Here is a 21,796-nt window from a genome sequence, read left to right as displayed (position 1 = left end):
CATCCGTGCCTCCGCTGCCCTCAGCCGCCGCAGGAGCAGCAGCAGCTCAACGGATTGATTAGCCCCGAACTGCGGCACCTCCGGGCGGCCGCCTCCCTCAAGAGCAAGGTCCTGAGCGTAGCCGAGGTGGCCGCGACCACGGCCACCCCTGACGGAGGCCCCAGAGCGACTGCAACAAAAGGAGCCGGGGTACACTCTGGCGAGAGGCCCCCTCACTCCCTCTCTAATAATGCAAGAACTGCGGTCCCCAGCCCGGCGGAGGCAGCGGCGGCGAGCGATCCCGCGGCGGCCCGCAATGGACTGGCCGAGGGCACCGAGCAGGAGGAAGAGGAGGAAGACGAGCAGGTGCGGCTGCTGTCTTCGTCCCTGACCGCCGACTGCAGCTTAAGAAGCCCTTCGGGCAGGGAGGTTGAGCCTGGAGAGGATCGGACGATACGATATGTCCGATATGAATCCGAGCTACAAATGCCCGATATCATGAGACTGATCACCAAAGATCTGTCCGAACCCTACTCCATTTATACCTATAGATATTTTATCCACAACTGGCCACAGCTGTGCTTCTTGGTAAGTGGATAGAATAAAAAGAGGGTGAACCCAGCAGTGATCCAGACTGTGCGGGGCAGGGAGCGAGGGCCCAGAGTGTGGCAGTGGATATCTCCTGCTGCTTATCATAGTACGTTATATGATGTCAAGTGCGTGTACACATTCCTAGTTATTTAATGAAACTGTTTTGAAGGTAAGACTTCATGATTCGGGTTAACGTGATACTAGTGTAACTGCAGCAAGCCTGTATGGTGGCGTGTTTCACTGCGGTGGGGGTCTTGTGTCTTGTTTACATTAGATTATAATCGTGTTTAACCGTCTTTAATTGCCCGCCCGCATCCTCAAACACTTCACAGTAATTTAATTTGAACATGGTTCTGTTTGGATAGAGGCCTTTTAGTCTCTCAGTTACAACTATAATCAGGGAAGAGTGTATGCATAAACATGTTTTGGTGAACATGAATCTCAGCAAACTTGGTGTGGCCATATTGGAGAATTAAATCTTACAAGCATTTTCAGTAATTATGGAGATATTTCCCTTTACTTCAACAGGACAATTAACAGTTGTAGCCAGCCTGCTTTCTGGTACTCCATTGCAGAAAGCGCTACTAACACTTCTGGTGGCTGAAAGACTCCTGAAACTTGGACAAAATACCCTTTTGTGGAATGTAGAAAACTTAAGTGTGAAATTGTTACCGATCTGATTTTATTTTTTTTAATTTAAGAAACTGGTTGAAGATGTGGCCAAACACTAGTAAGACTGGCTTGTGTAAATTATAATTGACAATAATATTACACGTAGGTGAAAGACTTTTGGACAGTTTTAAAAAATTTACATAGTATTGGCAGTACCAGTAATTTCTTCACAATAATATTGGCCCATTTCAGTCTCTATGAACCCTTTAACTTAACTGTTGACTGCAGGTGTATGCTTTGTATCATGTGCTCACAAGCATATTGTTTCTAGATGACATCCATTTAAGGAATATTTTATAATATGTGAAGGGAAAAGCCACCGTTACTTAGTGTTTTAGCATTGGCTTAGTTTCACTTAGTAATTCCCTGCAAGATATTTTGACAATACTTCCCTGTCTTTTTGATTATCTAGCTTGGTGGTAATTTGAAAATGTAACCTGGGTATTGTAGATAATGGTAGTTCTATTTTCTGTCTTAACTTTGCTTAAACTTCAGTACATTTGTTTAAACTGTGGGTACTATTTTATATTCTTGAAAACTGCTCTTTCGGTATTCTAAGCATTGTATCAGAATAGTTCTAAGACATGTCTATGTCAGTGAATATGAGAAAATGATTTATAGCACTATTATAAATGTCATATCAAATGCCACTGTAATTGCTAAAAATTGTAGATTTAGTTGTAAGTTAACCCACAGAAGCAGATGATTGAGTCACATTTCAAATTGAAATAGATGTTTTTCTGTCAATTCCAGGAAATTGTTGTATATATGATATTCAGTCAACTTTTGAGTCCTGATGTTTACCTAAGCCTTTCTCAACTTGTCTGCCATTTTAGACTCTGGTCAACAATATTAGTAAACTTTAGTTTTGATTTTATGTAGAACCCTTCCAATTCACCAGCTAATGTGTGTGTTAGCCTTTAGTAGCTCGTTTGTTTAATATTAAATTCTGAATATCTAGAAATTGCGATATGCACAAGTGGTTGACCTATAAGATTTACTAGTGCCAGTATGAATCAGGAGGTATTAAACAATAATAAAACAGTAGTTAAAAAACAACCAGGCCATTTAAAACTGAAACCTTTATCTTGGCATACTTTTACATTTAAGTTTCCCATAGGAACTATTTTTTTAAAAATGCAAATGCGTAAATGTATATGTTTATTTTAAATCATAACCTTTTAGAACTGAAAGGCATCCTAGAGATAATCCAGCCCAACTTAGGTTTTGTTCTGTTTTGGTTTTTGATTGAAAAAAAGAACCAAAGTGACTCAAAATGTTTCAGTCTCCAGATATTTACTGACAGAAGGGTAAAGCTAGAACCCAGTTCTCCTGGCCTCTCATTATGGTAACATAAGAACCTGAAAAATGACATACTCTTGATCCATTCAGTGAAGATTATTGTGTCAGCAAGTTATCTCCACCAAGTGACAGTTGCCCTTACAAACATCAATCTCAAGAGATTAGAAACCTCCAAAATGTTGCTTTTTTCTATGGATAACCTGTAATGGGTCAATGGACTATATAGGGTTGAACCTTACAAAATTGCCAATACTTGATTGAGTAACAAAAATAGTAGCTTATTATGATTCTTCCTAATTGTGAAAGATGTAAAAAAAAAAATACAAATGTGAGACACTTTCAGTTACTCTGTACTTAACCATTTTATCTTTACCTCTTTTCATAGTAACATTTTCAGTTGTTGGTACCTTTTTGAAGTTCTTAAACTTTGCTCAGCGATGTAACATAGTATTTCCGTTTATTTGTTCTAAATTTAACTTTTTGGCTTCCTCCAGTTTTCTATTTGTAGTGTTCTAGAATTTGGGAATCTCTCACTTCATATTTTTCATAGTTTTATAGGCTGACAACTCTTTGGCCTTGTAGTGTTAAGTCTTAATCTTGCCAGGGATTTTTCAGTTCCCATCCTTGAAAAAATACATTTAATAGCATGAATTCCAAATGTATGTGCAGAGCTTTTATTAGGAAAAATTGACAAGCAATTTAATGATTCCTGTAAATGTACCATATATTCGCGAGTGGTTTATCAGGAAAAAAATGCAGCATTGGTCTTCTTCACTACTAATATCATCTCTATGGTGTATGATATATTAGACTTTTTAGATGATATATACAGCTTGATTTTTGCTCCTACAGATTCTAAATTAGGAAGAAATCAGGTCTTAAGAATGAACTAATACAATCTTTTGTTTGCTTATTCCATGCTCAAGGGACAAAGATTTGTTTGAAATTCCTGTTCAGATTGAAAGTAGTGTCCAGTTGTATTGTTTTAATTTTTCCTCATTTTTGGGTAGTTTATAAGGTGTAGCTGTTCTTGAGGTTTATATCATCGATCTAATACAGATTTTCATTTCACATGAGCCTGACTTATGAGGTCAGGCCAAAATTTTTTCTGAGCCTTTTAAATATACCATTTGGTCTGTAATAATTTTATGTATGTGTATGTATTTATATGTATTTGTATATACACACATATATTTGAAGTGAGTTATTTTCAGATCAGAAAAAGCTTTCAGAGTTGTTCAAGGCAATTTTTATGCATACTTAAGGTCTTTGTTTAAAAAATTTTTTTAAAAGATTGATATATTGTGAGGGAAAAAAAATAGAAATAGCCATTTCAGAGGTTTATTGACCCAAAATAGTTTTGGAATGTGTGATAAACCAGAAATGAATTAGCGTGGGTTGTTGAATTTCATATTCCTTCAAAAGAATTTTTGACCTAGTTTAGGTTTGCATGAAATGGATTAGAATTTTCTTGCCTAAAAGATTTCTCCACAGTTAAAGGCTTATTAATCAATTTACAGAATGCCAGACTAAAAAAGTCACAAATTTAAAATATGTATTAAGTATAAATTGGACATTATTAATTTTTTAACTCATTTCTGCTTTTGTTGAAATAGCTTCTTCTTGAAAACTAATTTATGGAAAACAAACTTCTTACTGACACATTATTTAAACAGTTGGAGATATTGCCGTATTTATAATTACCAGAAATACCATGTTACTAGAACTTCTTATCAGCATTGGAATTTTTGAAAAACATTTTTAATGGTAACACTAGAAATCTTAATGAAAATGGGGGATGATTAGAATTTAACATGTAGCTTTTACTACTCGGAAAGCTGTACATTTTTATTAAAATAGAAATTTCTGTAAAGTTAAAGCTTTTAACGTAAAGCTTTGATTTTGAACTATAAGTATTCTGAGAGCTTTATGACAGTTATCCACACTGTCAGGAGTATCTTAAAAATGAGACTATGCTATATTTACATATATTAACAAAAAACCTTTTAGGTATGATCTAATCAATACCTTATAAACTGTGCTTTTTCTGAAAATTAAAATTTTTTTTTTCTGATCACAATCTACCATTCAGGTGTAAATATGTATTATATGTAGCTTTCACTAAAACTTCATTAAATTTTTTTCTTTTTTTATTTTATTGAGATGGGGTCTCACTCTGTCACCTAGGCTGGAGTACATTGGCACGATCTCAGCTCACTGTAGCCTCTGCCTCCCCAGCTCAAGCCATCCTCCTATCTCAGCTTTCCAAGTAGCAGGAACTACAGGTACATGCCACCACACCCAGCTAATTTTTGTATTTTTGGTGGAGACGGTTTTGCCATGTTGCCCAGGCTGATCTCAAACCCCTGAGCTCAAGCAATCTGCCCGCCCCAGTCTCCCAAAGTGCTGGATTTACAGGTGTGAGCCACTGTGCCTGGCCATTATTACTAAATTTAACTATTTAAAATTATATTCTGCTGATGGGCAAGTTTTACAATATTTTATGTCCTAATAATTTGTTTTTGCATATTTCCTCTTCCAGAAACTTAGGTCTTTGTTGCAAATAATTGTGATTATAAGCACCTCATACGTAATCTTATAAAGTACTTGAATGTTTACCTTGTGGAAATCTGGTCTTTTTTCCCTAGGCTTTAATAGTAAGCATAAATAATTCATGTTTTAAAGAATATTGAGAAATTTTAACACTAGAACATTTAAAGGAGTTAGGGGATTTAGATTTCTGAAACTTCTGTGACTGCTCTCTTGTAAGAGTTCCCGTTATCTCTTCCCCCCGTCAAAAATGCCTACCAGTGGTTGGTTGTTGTTTTCTCTGGATCATTGTGCAGTACCTGATGGCAATGTATTCTTCATAACTGTTTGTTTATTTTTAAGGCCATGGTAGGGGAGGAGTGTGTAGGTGCCATCGTTTGCAAGTTGGATATGCACAAAAAGATGTTCCGCAGAGGTTATATAGCCATGTTAGCCGTGGATTCCAAATACAGGAGAAATGGCATTGGTAAGAAAAATATTATTTCATAGAATGCCTAAGCTAAGCTATTTTCATTTTTGTGTTTTGAAATGAAAGACTTAAATGTAAGTATGTAGAAATGAAAAAACTAAAGGAAGAAAAGGCGGTTTATAATTTTTAATTTCTAAATGGTATTTTTAAAAAGTTCTTAAAATGAGTTTTTTCTTTGTTAATGTTTTGACAGTTTTTCTTTTTAACAAGTAGCCGATCATCAGTTTTTACCTCCAGATTTTTTTTTAATCACATTCAAAATGCTTTGCATTATACTAAGTAACACAAGAAATACTGCAATTTATAATTACATTATGATGGTCCTTCATCCCAGCCTTCAAGCACTTGTCTGTATTTGGGTTAAGTGGACCTCAATCAAGCCAAAATTATGGAAAAGTTGTTACCATTACTGGTGTTAGTCATGAACCGTATATTGCAGTTCAGAAAAGATCAGGAGATGAGAATTGATTGTTTCTTATAATTCCCAAACTTAATTTTTTATCGGGTGTACTTTTCCTGACATGTTTAGTTAATCTTACACTCATGATTTATAATGATCCTTAGAATCATGTGGGGTGGTTTAAAAACATATTTAGACCCCTCACCCTGAGACTCTTGTTTGTCTTGTCAGAGGTGGAGCTGAAGCTTCCATGGGTGACTGTGATGTAAGCCTGATTAGGCACCACTCTTCTATCACCGGGTTAGATAACTTTTGTCATTTAAATAACGCCATAAAACTCAATAGGCCTCCGGGTGCGGTGGCTAACGCCTGTAATCCCAGCACTTTGGGAGGCCAAGGCAGTTGGATCACTAGGTCAGGAGTTCAAGACCAGCCTGGGCAAGGTGGCAAAACCCTGTCTCTACTAAAAATACAAAAATTAGCCGGGCGCGGTGGTGGGCACCTGTAACTCCAGCTACCCAAAAGGCTGAGGCAGGAGAATCGCTTGAACCCAGGAGGCGGAGGTTGCAGTGAGTGTGCCACTGCACTCTAGCCTGGGTGACAGAGCAAGATTCCGTTTCAAAAAACCATTCTTCTAGTCTCTAGGACCTAGTAGCTCTATGTTCACAATGGAGGATTGGGTAGACAAGCATTTGTCTAAGCATGTCAAATTTTGTGATGTGCTTTAGCGAGTATTCATAAAAAAAGTTTAATACCTGTACCAGTATTTAATCATTAGCAGTTTTGTCACTTACGTTTTTTAAAAACTATTAAGTGTTATTGTCCAAACTAAGACTCTCACACAGTCCTAGATATCATGAGAAGTAACTATAAATAGGTTTACTTAATATGTTAGGTTTAGCCAACTTTATTACAGTGTTACAGCTTTCCACTAAGATTTTTAATGAATTGGGCTTGTTTTATGGAGTAAGTTTGAGCCTTTGATGCATTAAAAAACACTGATAAGGACTCATGATAAATTATAGCCAATTGTTTGGCTAGTTTGGAGGGCAGAAACCAGTGGCTTTAGGGTTGCATCCTGACCTTCAGACATACTTTGTTTGGGCCATAAAATGTACGCATACTTGTATGCATGCTTTGAAAATTAAAGAGTTTTTAATTCAATTTTATTATTTTTTGAGACAGTCTTGCTCTGTTGCCCAGGCTGGAGTGCAATGGCGTGATCCCGGCTCACTGCAACCTCTGCCCCCCAGATTCAAGCAATTCTTGTGCCTCAGCCTCCCAAGCACCTGGGACTACAGGCATACCCCACCACACCTGGGCTAATTTTTTGTATTTTTTGTTTTTTTGTTTTTTTGAGATAGAGTCTCACTCTGTCGCCCAGGTTGGAGTGCAGTGGCACTATCTCGGCTCACTGCAACCTCTGCCTCCTGTATTCAAGTGATTTTCCTGCCTCTGCCTCCCGAGTAGCTGGGATTACGGGCACCCGCCACCATGCCTGGCTAATTTGTTATTTTTTAGTAGAGACGAGATTTCATCATGTTGGCCAGACTGGTCTTGAACTTCTGACCTCCGGTGATCCGCCCACCTGGGCTTCTCAGAGTGCTGGGATTATAGGCTGAGCCACCGCACCCAGCCAGTGTTTTGTATTTGTAATAGAGATGGGGTTTTGCCATGACCTCGGCCTCCAAAGTGCTGGGATTATAGGCGTGAGCCACCATGCCTGGCTAGTTTTTTGTATTTTTGATAGAGACGGGGTTTCACCATGGTGGCCAGGCTGGTCTTGAACTCTTGGCCTCAAGTGATCTGCCTGCCTTGGCTTCTGGAAGTGCTGGGGTTATAGGCGTGTACCACCGCGCCCAGCCTAAGAGTTTTTAACTAAAATTTGTCTGTCTTCTCTTAAAATCAGATTTGGCAAATTTTTTCCCTTTTAATATACCAGTTATATTTGACCCTAAACTAGGATACATTTTGCTAGACATTTACAGACACACCACTGACATCACTGGGAGTGCCAGACTTCATCGTGCTCACTATAAAGTTTATAGGAACCTACTGTGGGTAACAGCAGTTCTGATGAGGTTGTCTTGTGCCTTGTGTCCAGGGGAGTTTGGAAGATCTTTGGTGAGATCAGCTCGGGTTATGCAGTAAGTTCTGGCCAACTCACGGGGAGTTCCTGGGTTGTTCTGGCCATACCACATCTTGTCTTTTTCTCTTTCCCTTTCCTCCTACTTTCAAACACAATAGAACAAACTCCTGCTTGCGGCGAATAATTATGTCTGAGAAAAAGGAGTATATTGGGAGATAGGTCTTTCAAGAGGAAACGTACTGTTATGTATAGGTTCTATTGGCTTCTCTTAGCTTATAGCTAAAATTTTTCCCCCTTAATTTGAGATAATCTGTATCTGGATTCAAGATAGAAACTAGCATTTGACATTTCTGTGCTTATGAATATTATAATTTAGGTTATCTTTAAGAAATACATTTTTCCTTCATTAATACTCAGATCTATATTCTAGGTACTAACTTGGTTAAGAAAGCTATATATGCCATGGTTGAGGGAGACTGTGATGAGGTAAGTCTTTAAAAATGTTTAATACTTGTTTTCTGGGCATTATTCTTACTGGGTATTTTTTATAAATATTTTGTAATTTATTGCAGATTTCATTGCAGTTTTACTACACAAATGCAGCTTGTGGGGAAAATTATATTCCATTTAAAAACACATGAATTTTTGACCTAGAACAAATTTTAAAATGGAGCTAAAATTTCTTCAAAATGAGTGGGTGGCATCTTAGACATTTTCAGTACACAATTTTGGTATTCAGAGGCTTTATCATCAGTTTTTTAAGGTAGCTCTTATTATAGACTCTGTTATAATTTGCTTACATATTGGCCTTAGTTTCTAACAGTGGGAAAACTATCAGTCTATATGGAGGACATTTCACACTTGAAAATAATCTTTTCGGAATTAAATAATGACAATGTTGCTAGGGGGAAGACAACCACTTTTTAAGAGTAGCGCTAGCTGCGCATTAATGTAAGAGCATTTTCTCTCTTCAGCTTGTTTGTAAGGTCTGATGGCAGATACAATTTCTTTGTATCCTACTGCACTGTGTTTCTACATATAGTAGGTGCTTGATAAATATTGGTGATGATTAGGAATGTTAACATTTACTGTTGTACAGTGTGGAAGGGAACAAGTATAAACTAGAGAAGTATAGATGTCTTTAATATAGCAGTGGTGACTGAGGAGGAGCAAAGTTGTACTAGTACTTTTATGAGTAATAGAAGTAGCAATTTTTATTATTAGAGGTCAGATGTGCCTTAGAGAATTCTCAAAATATGTGAAATTGGGTAACTTTTTTCAAAATATTGACCTTAATAATTTGTTTTAGTGACTTAAAAGAAGTGGATTTTTTTTGTACAAAATTTATACACAGCATATATGATATATGTGCATGTGTTTTTGTTAACAAAGTTCCTTCTGCCATTCTCATGCTTTTCAAGTCTTTATCCATCTTTCCATTGATAGCTACTGTTTTTTTGTTGTCGTTTTTGTTTTTGTTTTGTAGAGATGGGAGTCTTGCTGTGTTGTCCAGCTGGAGACCACTCCAGCTCCTGGCCTCAAGTGATCCTTCCACCTCAGCCTCTCAAAGTGTGATTATAGGCATGAGCCGCTGCTCCTGGCCTCTTGCTACTGTTAACTGTTTGAAATGCGTTCTCTCATTTTTTAAACGCACCTATATGCAAATATATAGTTTTTAAAAATACAAATGAAGTAATTCTTATTCAGTAATTATTAGCAATAATAATTGCTTTTTTCTTTTAACAGCATCTCATGAATACATTTCCGTATTAGAATACAGAGATTTGCTGCTGAGCATTCTCAGGCTTCTTGTTCACACTAGGCTCTATTCTGACGGATCACTCTAAGTGGTGGTTATATGAGAAGGCCTCCAGACATAATAGGTGGCACAGTGAAGTCATCCTGGGATTTAAAAATATCTAATTTTACTCCAAAGAAATAATTCACAGGTGTCAAAGGATCTCACATTGTTCACAGCTTTTAATATTAAAATGCAGTAGCCAAAGTTTTACATGACTGGTAATTGAAATTTTGAGCAGAGAATTGGATCGGATATGTTCATGAGGTATAGGTCCATGTTTGGACCATAGCCACACTGCTTGTCAGCTCATCGAGAAAAGTCAGGTTTCACAAAAGTTGCTTAACAGCGTGGAGAAATCTTTGGGATAATAGATCATGTTTTGATCTTCCGCAGAGTAGAGAGATCCAGTGAACAGGGGTGTTAAGAGCAGAGAGTATTATGTTCCTATGATGAAACTTTTTCTGAGTTATCCTACTTGCTATCCTAAGTCACTCCTTTGAGGCAGGCTGTGTGCTTTTCTTTAACTGATCAAAGGTTTGGATAGTGTTGGCTTTTCTTTTTTTTTTTGAGACGGAGTCTCGCTCTGTCGCCCAGGCTGGAGTGCAGTGGCCGGATCTCGGCTCACTGCAAGCTCCGCCTCCCGGGTTTACGCCATTCTCCTGCCTCAGTCTCCCAAGTAGCTGGGACTACAGGCGCCCGCCACCTCGCCTGGCTAGTTTTTTGTATTTTTTAGTAGAGACGGGGTTTCACCGTGTTAGCCAGGATGGTCTCGATCTCCTGACCTCGTGATCCGCCCATCTCGGCCTCCCAAAGTGCTGGGATTACAGGCTTGAGCCACTGTGCCCGGCCTAGTGTTGGCTTTTCATTGGAAGTTCTCAGGAATGATACGAACATTTGTATTGTTTTGGTCTCAAGGTTAAATTTTAAATTAATGATACATTTTATGGTATGCATTTCCAGCCTAAAAAGCTAATGCTGATTCATTCATTTTTTCTTTTGAAACAATGAATATTACTTAATCTTTAGGCTGACATCAATAGCTTCGTGAACTTTTTCCTTTTGTATAATTTTAAATGGATGGTTTTTGCAGTTTGTGAATACCTCTGTCTCTTGATTAGATAACTTTTTCTTGGTATAAAAAGTTTGCTTATCTGCGTCCAACGTTATTCAGATCGAATAATTTGCCATATGAACTCTTGTTTACTCTATAAGCTCTGGTAGCTATCTGGTTTTCCTTTCCATGTTAAAATACTTTAGTCTTTAAGACCCAATTCAAATACCAACAACTCCTTTAAGTTTTTCTTGATCTTTCTGGACAGAATCCGTTGCACTTTTCTGTTATTTTTGTTACTCTTTTTGTAATATTTATTGCACTTAATTTCACTTGTTCAGTGCCTTAGCACAGTGTAGGACAGAGATACCTTCTCTTGTTTGTTGTGGTATTCTTGGTGCTTAGTGTGACATTTGTGATAGAGTAACTGCTTCATAAATATTTTTTGAATGATTAGTTCTGTGCTTCCAGCATGATATTTGTACCCCTCTCTCTCTTGTTTAAGCACTTTTAAATTTTGACTTGTATTGCTGTTAACTTGTCTTTCTCTCTGCTTTCTGTAAGCTTTCTAAAAACACCAATTGTCTTATTTTTGTTCATAGTAGCATTTTTTTTTAAAAGGCATCTTCAGGGTTAACCAAGTTGTTAAAATGCCTTTGAAATGATAAATCTCCAAAAATATGGTGATTAATGAAAATACAATTATGTGCTTTCACTTTCATTAATTTAGACCAACCTTCCTTTTAAAGGGTTTAGAAATTTTGACAAATTATCTGAAAATCTGTGAAAGACATTTGAGAAGGGTTTTAAATTAGATTTTCTACTACTTAGGTTATTCTGCTATTTTAAAAATTCTTACAAAGATAAAGGTTTTAAAATCTGTGAACCTTTTAATAGAGGTACATTTGACCAGGCACTGTGGCTCATGCCTGTAATCCCAGCACTTTGGGAGGCCCAAGGCTGGCGGATCAGTTGCGGTCAGGAGTTCGAGATCAGCCTGGCCAACATGGTGAAACCCCATCTCTACTAAAAATACAAAAATTCACTGGGCGTGGTGGCACACGCCTGTAGTCCCAGCTACTCAGGAGCTTGAGGCAGGAGAATCACTTGAACCCTAGAGGCGGAGGTTGCAGTGAGCCAAGATTGCACCCCTGCTCTCTAACCTGGGAGACAGAGACTTTGTCTCATAAAGAAAGAGATACATTTGGAAATCTCCATGAAACCTTACTGTGCTCTGTGGCAAAACAAAACAAAACAAAACAAAAAAAAGATACATTTGGAAATCTCTGTGAAACCTTACTGTGCACATCAAACAATTTTCACTTTCTATTCTGTGTACAGAATTTGTGACCTTGAGTCATGTTTATATTGTTCTTTGTTGTTACTAGTCATTTTAAGCTCAGAGTATTCAGCCAGAGTTATTAGTAATCCACAGAATTGAAAGGTAGATAATGTTTTTCTCCAAATAATGCTGCACTGTTCCTGGTCTAGTTGATGTTTTCATTTTGTCTTACTGTGATTTTCCCAACTTTTCATATCAGAATTAGGTATATGTTAAAGCAGTATAGCTAAAATTTTTTTTCATTTTCTATGTATTTGGAGCTGACACAAAAAATTATAGTATCAAAAGAGGAAACAAGTGGATCTGTTACTTCATGAGTAAGAAATACATTACCAGTGTCCTGATCTGGCTTAAATTTGTTTACACCCCCACATGCTCTGACTGCCAGATGTGTAGCAGCTAGGACAAGTATCTTAGGTTCATGTTTCACAATAGAAGAAAGAATAAGAGAAATACATATAGAATGAATGAGTTTTCTATGATGTAGGTTTTAAAGTAGGATCTGTGTACCTAAAATCAACCTACTTGCTGGCCATTTACATTTATGTACTTTTTTTCCCAAAGTAAATTAGAATTTGGGCAGGTGATTGATCAGTATATGATGAATAGTGCGTCGATGTTTAAGCCATTGATACCCTTAAAATCTTAATCTCTGAAAACTTCAAGCTGTTTTTTGTTTTTGTTTTTGTTTTTATTTTAAGAGTTTTAGGCTGGGCGCAATGGCTCATGCCTGTAATCCCAGCACTTTGGGAGGCCAAGGTGGGTGGATCACGAGGTCAGGAGTTCGAAACCAGCCTGGCCAATATGGTGAAACTCCGTTTCTACTAAAAAGATACAAAAATTAGCCAGGTGTGGTGGTGTGTGCCTGTAATCCCAGCTACTGGGGAGGCTGAGGCAGGAGAATTGCTTGAACCCAGGAGGCAGAGGTTGCAGTGAGGTGAGATCGTGCCGCTGTGCTCCAGCCTGGGGGACAGAGCAAGATGCCGTCTCACCAAAAAGAAAAAAAAAAGTTTTAGGTCGATTACTGTGATATGAATAGCCAGAGATAACTGATCAGAATACAGTGGAATTAGGATTTCTTAATGGAATTTAAATTTATAGTATCTTAAAATATTTTCAATTGAAAACCATGTCATTTAATTTTTGCTTATTTACATTAAAGACATTTTTTCCATTGAAAAACCATAATGAACATTACAGAAAACTTGAGAAACAGAAGAAGAAAGTTCACTACCTACCCTTCTAGCACGTTGTATTAGTCTGTTTTCACCTTGCTGATAAAGACATACCTCAGACTGGGCAGTTTACAAAAGAAAGAATACCACATTGGATTGAAGCCTCACAATCCTGGCACAAGGCAAGGGAGGAACAAGTCACATCTTACGTGGATGGTGGCAGGCAAAGAGAAAAGAGCTTGTACAGGGGAATTCCTCTTTTTAAAACTATCAGATCTCGTGCGACTTAATTCACTCATGAGAACAGCACGGGAATGACTTGCCCCCATGATTCAGCTACATCCCACCGGGTCCTTCCCATAGCACATGGGAATTCAGGATGAGATTTGGGTGGAGACACAGCCAAACAGTATCAGACATCCAATTTGGTGTTTTCTTTCCTTTCTTTTTTTGTTGCATACATTTTTTATTTTTACTAGACAGTTTCTTCTGTAAATAGCATGCTATGTAACTTGTTGCCGACTGTTTACAATCTGCTATTCAAACCCATGACTTTCCCTACAACCTGATTTGCTTGACCTACCTAATGCTATTTATTTCTAGCAATATAAAGGTAATGCAAAAGACATTTTGGTAATTTTTAGACAGATAATCTGGTAGCTGACTGTATTTTGTACAATTAAAAGAATAAAATAGATCACATTAGCACTAATGACTACATTAGATTATTAGGAGCCACAAGGAGATCTAAGTTATTTTTTGAAATAACTTACATTTTTCTAAGTTAGAAAAGTCCAACTTAGAAAAGGTACAGTCATTCTTTTTCCCCCATGATATAAAAGATTACATTTTAGCTTTTTAATTAGACTATGTTTATTATGTTTATTAAGTATTTACTAATTATATATATGTATATATATAAAAAACATCTTTAGTTTCACTGGAAATATTTTGCTATGTGATAGAGGCTGCAAGGTAAAGAACAGAATACAGTGGGGTTAGCTAAACTGCAAGGATTTTGGGTGAGTAGTTTGGCCTAATAACTGAGTATGAGAAGCCTGGTTTCCGTATTTATCTTCTGTCACTTGGCAGTTGTATGATTGTAGGCAGGCTGTTTAACTTTTTCTGGTCTTTCTCTTTGTCTGTGCAACATGATGTTAATTCTGATCTTAAAGAGATGTTGTGAAGAGCAGTACTGTTTGTTGTTCATTCAGCAAATAGCAGTGGAAGGGCTTCTAGGTGCCAGACAGTGTGGTAGTGCTAAAGTTCTAGCAATGAACAAGCCTGCCCTCCAGGAGCTTCCAGCCTACAGTATTAAAAAATACTACCTTAAACAGTAATGTTTTGTAATGGTTTGGCTTATCCTGATAATGATCTGTTACTGTCGCAAAGAGGATCAGTGGAATTTCACTGTAATTTTTTTTCGCTGTTAAGTAGAATTCAACTCTGTCAAGTTTCTTTAGGACCAAAATAACTTCGTTTTATGGTGAATTTCTAATATAAATCCAGATATTCTTTTAATATGTTTATAAGAATTTGAGAATTAAAAATTAGTTACTTTATCCTGGCATTTTTCTGTTGTGTCAAATAATTTTCTAAAGAAAGAATCACTTTGTTTAGAAAATATGAGTGTGCCAGGAGAATCTTTACATTTTAACTGAGTAAGACCTTGGTGTAATTTTTTCTCTATGTAATTGAGCCTCATTTCATTAATCTATTAGGATGCCAACAAACTTGAACTCAGTTCTTAACCACATCTCAAGTGTGTATTTGTGTAGTGGTGGTAGCCTCAGATGTGTTTGGAATATTTTAGATTGCTGAATATTAATGATGGTGGACTTAGAATCCCTTTCATCTTGTCTTAAGTAGGTTAGATTTCCTGGTCTCTGTGCTTTACTTTGGGAAATAATCAGGGGAGAGGTACAGTAGGGTAGTTACTATTAAACTTTAGTTCATAATTGGACTCTGTTTTGTCCTTGCTCTATTGGTGGCCTTGAGTTTTATTCATCTGTAAAATGGATAACCACATCAATTTCATAAGGTTATTGTGAAAATAAAGCTACATAATGCATGTAGAATGCTTTACATTGCACATAGTACAGCTCCAATAAATATTAGCTGTCATATTTTAAAATTGTCACTTTTTATTTGAAATCAATTCCAAGTTTTGAGTTGTTGTGACTTTAGTGTTTCTCATATTAAATTGCTTTGATTTAACGTTTTAGCTATAATTAGGTGCTGGACCTAATAACAGAATTGCAGGAATTACCCAAGAGAATTGTTAAAAACTAAAAACTTGTATTGACCAGACTGAGGTGTTACAGACTCTAGTATGACATACGTTACTAGAAATTTAATTTTGTGTGTGTGTATGTGTGAGTATTTTAATTTGTTTTTTGAGACAGTCTCGCTTTGTCGCCCAGGCTAGAGTGCAGTGGTGCACTCACAGCTCACTGCAGCCTCAACCCCTTGGGCTCAAATGATCCTCCCACCTCTGCCCCACTAAGTAGCTGAGACTATAAGCACACACCACCAAACCTGGCTACCTTTTAAAGTTTTTGTAGAGATGGGTTTTCACCACGTTGCCTAGGCTGGTCCCAAACTCCTGGGCTCAAGTGATCTGCCTTGGCCTCCCAAAACATGAGCCACTGCACCTGGCCAAATTGTGATTTTTTAAGTGCAGAGAGAAATTGACGTTTACTTATCTTAAACCAGTTTATTTCCTGTACAACTTTTATTTTAGGTTTTCTTAGGAGCGTATTTATTTTCTTCATCCTGAACTAATTACTTCATTTTAGATCCTTTAAAGGTTTAGATTTAGCATTGGTCCCTGCTGTTGTTGGGTTTACCAGCTAGGAGAGATGACATACCACTCATCAAATGTTGAATAAGAATGTGTCATAGGAACAGTGCAGAATGCTGCTGGGTGATATAAAAGGAAAGGGGCACTGTCCCCAATCTGGAAGTGACAAGGTAGGGCCAAAAGAGAGGAGGATAGGAAGAGCATGCTTCCAGAGAGAGAACAGTTTATTTGAATGGTCTAAGGTGGGAGAGATCATGGTTGGTTCCAGAAACTGAAAATTCAGTGCCGAGCATGGAAAGCAAGAAAGAGACCTAAAGCAAAGCTGAGGCCAGTATATTGATGGACTTTTTATGTCTCTTGATATTGTTTTTAGATTGTGGACTTTCTCTTGAGGACAAGAGGGAATCAATAAACAGTTTTAAGTAGAGAATTAACAAGAGCATCACCCTAACTCTATAGAGAATGGGAGACCTCTTGAGTTAGGAGTTGATGGCGGCTTGCACTGTGGTGTATCGAGCATAGAAAAAAGAGGACTACTTAGAGATTTAAGAGGGAGAATTGACAATAATCAGTGCTTGGATGCATATAGGTGGTTGGAGAGGAGTGAGGTTCAAAAATGACTCTTGGGTTTCAGGTTTGAGGCACTGATGTGGTGGGATGGTGATCCTGTTTACTGAGATACAGAATTGTGGAGGAAGAGCAGATTATGAGTTCAATTTTGGATATAAGTTGAGGTACTGTTTAGACCAGTGGTTCTCAAAATGTCCCTTGACCAGCAGCAACATCATCATCTGGCAATTTTAAAATGTTGAAAATGCGGATTCTTGTGTCCTACTGCAAACCTACTCATAAACGCTGGGTGTGGGGCTCAGCAATCTATTTTAACAGGCCCTTCAGGTGATTATGAGACACTCTAACATTTTGAATACCTCTTGTCCGGATTCAGCAAACACTGTTGGTAAAAGGCCCATTAGTAATTATTTTAGGCTTTGTGGACCATAGGTCTTTGTGGCAACTGCTCAGCTCTGCCCTTGTATTGAGAAAACCGCCACAGACATCATGTAAACAAATAAACGTGGCTGTTTGACTAAAACTTTTATTTACAAAACAGACAGCAGGCGCATTTGGCCCAAAGTCTATAGTTTGCAGACTCTGGTCTAGACTCCAGACAAATATTGTAGTTATTACCAGGATAAATGACATATTAATGAAAATATGGAAGTTGGAAGTCAATATGAATAGCTGCTTATAATAATATAGCTTATTAGTTTAAGGAAATAAACTAGTACTTTTGATTGTTGATTTTATTTTCATCCTTAGTCATTTTACCTTTCCCCACAGGGAAATAATTAATCTTTGTTTTAGTATAAAACATACTCTCATTGCTAAAAATTTCAAACATCACAAAAATCAGTAGAACAGAAGATACATCTCCAGTGGTCCTCCAAGCCCTTGACCCAAATATAATATTAAATTTTGATGACTATTTTTGAGTTCTTTCTGTATATTATTTATTGTTTTCACTATCAATTTTTAAAATAACATATGATTTTTGAAAAATTGTTTACTTGGTAAGTGATTTTTCAAATTATGTAATTATAACTTAGTTTTTTTCTCATTTCTTTGAAGGTTGTTTTGGAAACCGAAATAACAAATAAGTCTGCTTTGAAACTTTATGAAAATCTTGGTTTTGTTCGAGATAAGAGGCTGTTCAGATACTATTTAAATGGAGTTGATGCACTGCGACTTAAACTGTGGCTGCGTTGAGAAACCGACATCGAGAAACAACTTTCAACCACACAGAATCGACCTTTGCATGCAATGCAATTTGTACAGAATTGCTTTGCAGGTGGATTTAGTAATTTCCATGCAGCTCTTATCTGTCAGTGTCTCATTGAGTGTCGCACAATATTTGTTGCACTTTGGCATGGCGCATTTGTTCTGAATTAAAAGATTGTTTTAAACTTCAGGAGTTCTTTTGGTACCAACAAGATGTGCCAGTTGATAGCCAAGATTTATGTGTTCACTTGCAAAGTCTGCTGACAATGTTATTTACACAGTGATCATTTTTTCACAGAACCAGTAAGTGGAACATAATTTTTGTTCCTTAAAAAAGCCAATGTGGATTGTAAAAGTCTCTAAGTATACTAACATTTCACACAAAACCTGCCCTAGTTTTCTGAAGGGGGTGAGGGAGAAGATGCTTCAGTTTTAGGTTTAATTTTTTCAATATTAAATTTTCCATTCTTGAATATTGGTACCTCAGTGATTAGTGAATGAAAAAAATGTAGGGTGGGGTATGTCTTACAATGAGTAAAGGTAACAATTAAATTTTGTCTGCCAGTGCCTGTGTAGATAGGTATATTTGTCTTCATCTCTAGTTTTTGAATGCATGCTATCTTTTCCCTTTCTTTAAGGCCTTTGCAAGCACACTTTTGTTTTTATTTAAATTCTAAATTTGATAATAAATTATTTCAGATTTTTATAATTTGGATACTTTTTTTCAGGTGAATAACAGAATGGTTTACTTTAGAAGTCCCTTTTTCCTTACAGTAACAAGTTGAATCTACTTGGAAAATTGAGAAATGGCTCAAAAGAGATAAGAAAAGTTGATGGAGCCGGGAATTGCTGGGTTTTAGATGCACTTTTTCTTTTGAGAGTAAGGGAAGTTTTGGAAAAGAATAGAAAATTAGTGTAAATTGATATGATTTTATTTAATCAAAATTACTGCTATGCTGTGAAGAACAGCTTTTACAAAGTAGCTGAATTTGTTTTTCCCACTTGATTTGGATTCACATTGCTTTCATTTCTTAAAATGCTTCCCTTTAGGTTCTTGGTCTTGGAAATAAATTTCAAGGTGCATTGTATCCATTTTAAGCTGCTTTATTTTATTTTCACTTGTAAGAGCAAATTCTTAGGGGAGCTTTGCTTTTCTTCTGCCAGAAAAACAAAAGGGGGAAATGAAAATCTTTTTTGGAATGAGTTCTGTGGGTTTTCTTAACTGCCACCATGTTTATTAGTTACATTGTGTTTTGGCCAATCAGTGCAATGTAACAAATTTTCAAGTTAATTGCTTTCAATTGAGTCAGTAAACCTGTGATAGATAATTTATTTAACTGGAAAACCTAGGTACCCTTAAGAAAAAAGATTCATTCTCTGTGAAAACTGTAGGAATCTGTTGTTGTTGTTTTCATTTGAATATACTCTACTTCTGCTCTAGTATTTGGTTTGGAATATATTTTGTGGCTCTAATTACTGTATTTTTAAAAACCCTACCTCCATTAACAGTTGGTAAATGCCCCTTTTCAGGAAAGTTTGTTGCTTTTTTTTTTTTTTTTAAAGGAAAGCTGCTCTTTGCTCAGTATAGTGTTTTGAAGGTGAACATAGTAACAAATACTTTAAAAATAAAGATACACAATTTATATTTGAAAATAAAAACTTTCTGCTGGTGGGATTATTTATAGTTCTTTATTTTTAAAGACAATGTTTTCCATTTTATATTGCTCGTGAAAGTTTAATGGGCAGGATACTGGTTATAATAAAAATATGGTAACCACACAGTACTCAGCTTTTCAGTATGTTGTTGGTCAAACTTCATTTAGGCACTAGCGTTTAGAAGAATACCAACTATAGTGATGCTTTTATTTAATATGAAGGAAATTGAACTAAAACATATTTATGTCATCAAATTTTATTTCACTCCTTTATATTTGACTTGCTGGTTGATGCATAATGGTTGATGAACATATATTTGCTTGAATCATAATGGGGATGGTTGTAAAGTAGATAGATGGTAGGTCATTGGTTCAACCATTTTAGTGTTTTTGCCAGATTGTCAATGAAACCATCATACTGACCTTTTCCTTTGAAATTGCCGAATTGACTGAACTGATTGGGTGTTTGTAAACATGACGTTAACTGTGTGACTAAAAAGTCAGATGGTTGCCATATTGTTTGGTGTATGTTAAATGTCAGTGTATGCCTTATGTCTTTAATTGGGTATGCAAAAATTTTTTTACTTAAGTAGATTAAAATTTTTAACCTCTAGCATGAAAACCCAACACCAACACTGAAAGACTCCATTCAGGTTGAAGTAGCCTCAAACAGTAATTTACTTTTTGATAATAGGCTGTTATTTTTCTTAAATAAGCTTAAAATAATTCTATTTGAAATCGATAGCATGGGTTCACTTGGCTAAAACTGAGCAAAATAGGTGCAACTTTCTTTTAATGGGGTGCTGCCTCTTTAGGACTGACTGTACTATCCACTGACACTGGTTTGGCAGTTGGTACTGCTGAACATTTTTATACATGCTACCATGAAGCTATATATGTTAGTATTGAAGAAGCTAACGGGTATACTATCATTTTTGATGTGTGGGCTGATTATAATTTCCTGTACATTGGGATGAAACTACTTTAGCAAAGTCCACAGATCAGAAACCATACAGTAGTTTTTGAAGTTGAAACCAGCAAAATAAGAAAAAATTAAAAGTCAATTTTAATATTTTCTGCCTCTTTCCCAAATTACCCTTCCCACTTGCTCGACAAATCTATGTAAAGCAGTTTGTTTTTCATGTTTTAACTTTACCTTGCCCTGTGTTATGGTACTGGCTGACATGTCTCAGACTGGATGTGTATATTTATTATGGTGTCTAAAAATCATGAAGTTCATCACTTTTCAGGAGTATAGATAAAATCAAATTGGTAGTGCATCAGAGTTACTTTTCAGTGCACCATGACATCACTAAAATGAGTGCTGTAATGTTACAGGGCTTTCAGGTTTGTAAAAACATAACCATAAATTATATTGACGTCAGATATGAGTTGAGTATCTATAAAATATCACGTGTATCTCAAAATATTGGACTGCTGTTTGACTGGATATTGCTGCATAATTTTCTTCTATTGTCCCATATCCTTTTGGAGAGAGATTTAATGGGATTTGAAATGTGCAAGCTGTCTAAATAAGATGCAGTCAAATAAAGTATGGTTAAGTTGTGTTTGCATTTTTCTTTTAGATACAGCTGTGTGCATTTTATGATTGGGTTGTTTTGCTTTTACCCACTAAGTAAAACAGCAACAAGCAATATATTATTTCCCACTTCCTGCCTTTCATCTAAGAGTTACGGGGAGGACGTATTACATAATTGTCATCACTGTTGACAAAGTAAATTTGAAAATAATGTGAACTTGATTTTCCTAAAAGTATTCAGTTAGTCAACTCATATGTCAGATATCAGTACATTTTCCATGTGTTGAGTCAAAAGTTTATCTTTTTAGTCTGTTTCATAGCAGTTTATTTCTAAGACAGTTTTTATTTTACTTTTTTGTCTGTACACTGCCACTCTAATGTTCCCCCCGCCCCACCCTTGGTAAGACACCAAAGTAAAATAGAGCAATATCTAAAGAGCCTTTGCCCCTGTCTTGTGAGGAGCTTTAAATAGCTGTGAATACTTCTATATGTCAAGATTTTCAGATTTAAGTGGAAGGATGAAATGATCTGTTTTAATCATTTAACTGCTAAATTACTTTTATCATGCATGCCAAATCTTTACATTATTCTTTATAGT

The 21,796-nt window shown here is 36.4% G+C and overlaps 1 protein-coding gene across 1 annotated transcript in view; it reads left to right on the top strand.

Annotated features, from left to right (window-relative positions):
* Positions 1-21,237, top strand: part of NAA30 (N(alpha)-acetyltransferase 30, NatC catalytic subunit) — a 73,031-nt gene extending 51,794 nt beyond the window's left edge. Inside the window, exons 3-6 of the mRNA XM_011989611.1 lie at positions 2-567; positions 5,437-5,560; positions 8,483-8,538; positions 17,854-21,237. Of these exons, the coding sequence (XP_011845001.1) occupies positions 2-567; positions 5,437-5,560; positions 8,483-8,538; positions 17,854-17,991 (884 nt within the window). The 3' untranslated portion in view covers positions 17,992-21,237. The remainder of the gene's footprint in view (position 1; positions 568-5,436; positions 5,561-8,482; positions 8,539-17,853) is intronic.
* Positions 21,238-21,796: the final 559 nt, after the last annotated feature.

The sequence above is a fragment of the Mandrillus leucophaeus genome, unplaced genomic scaffold (assembly GCF_000951045.1).
Source record: "Mandrillus leucophaeus isolate KB7577 unplaced genomic scaffold, Mleu.le_1.0 Scaffold359, whole genome shotgun sequence".
Classification (NCBI taxonomy): domain Eukaryota; kingdom Metazoa; phylum Chordata; class Mammalia; order Primates; family Cercopithecidae; genus Mandrillus; species Mandrillus leucophaeus.
This window is presented reverse-complemented; position numbering and strand designations above follow the sequence as displayed.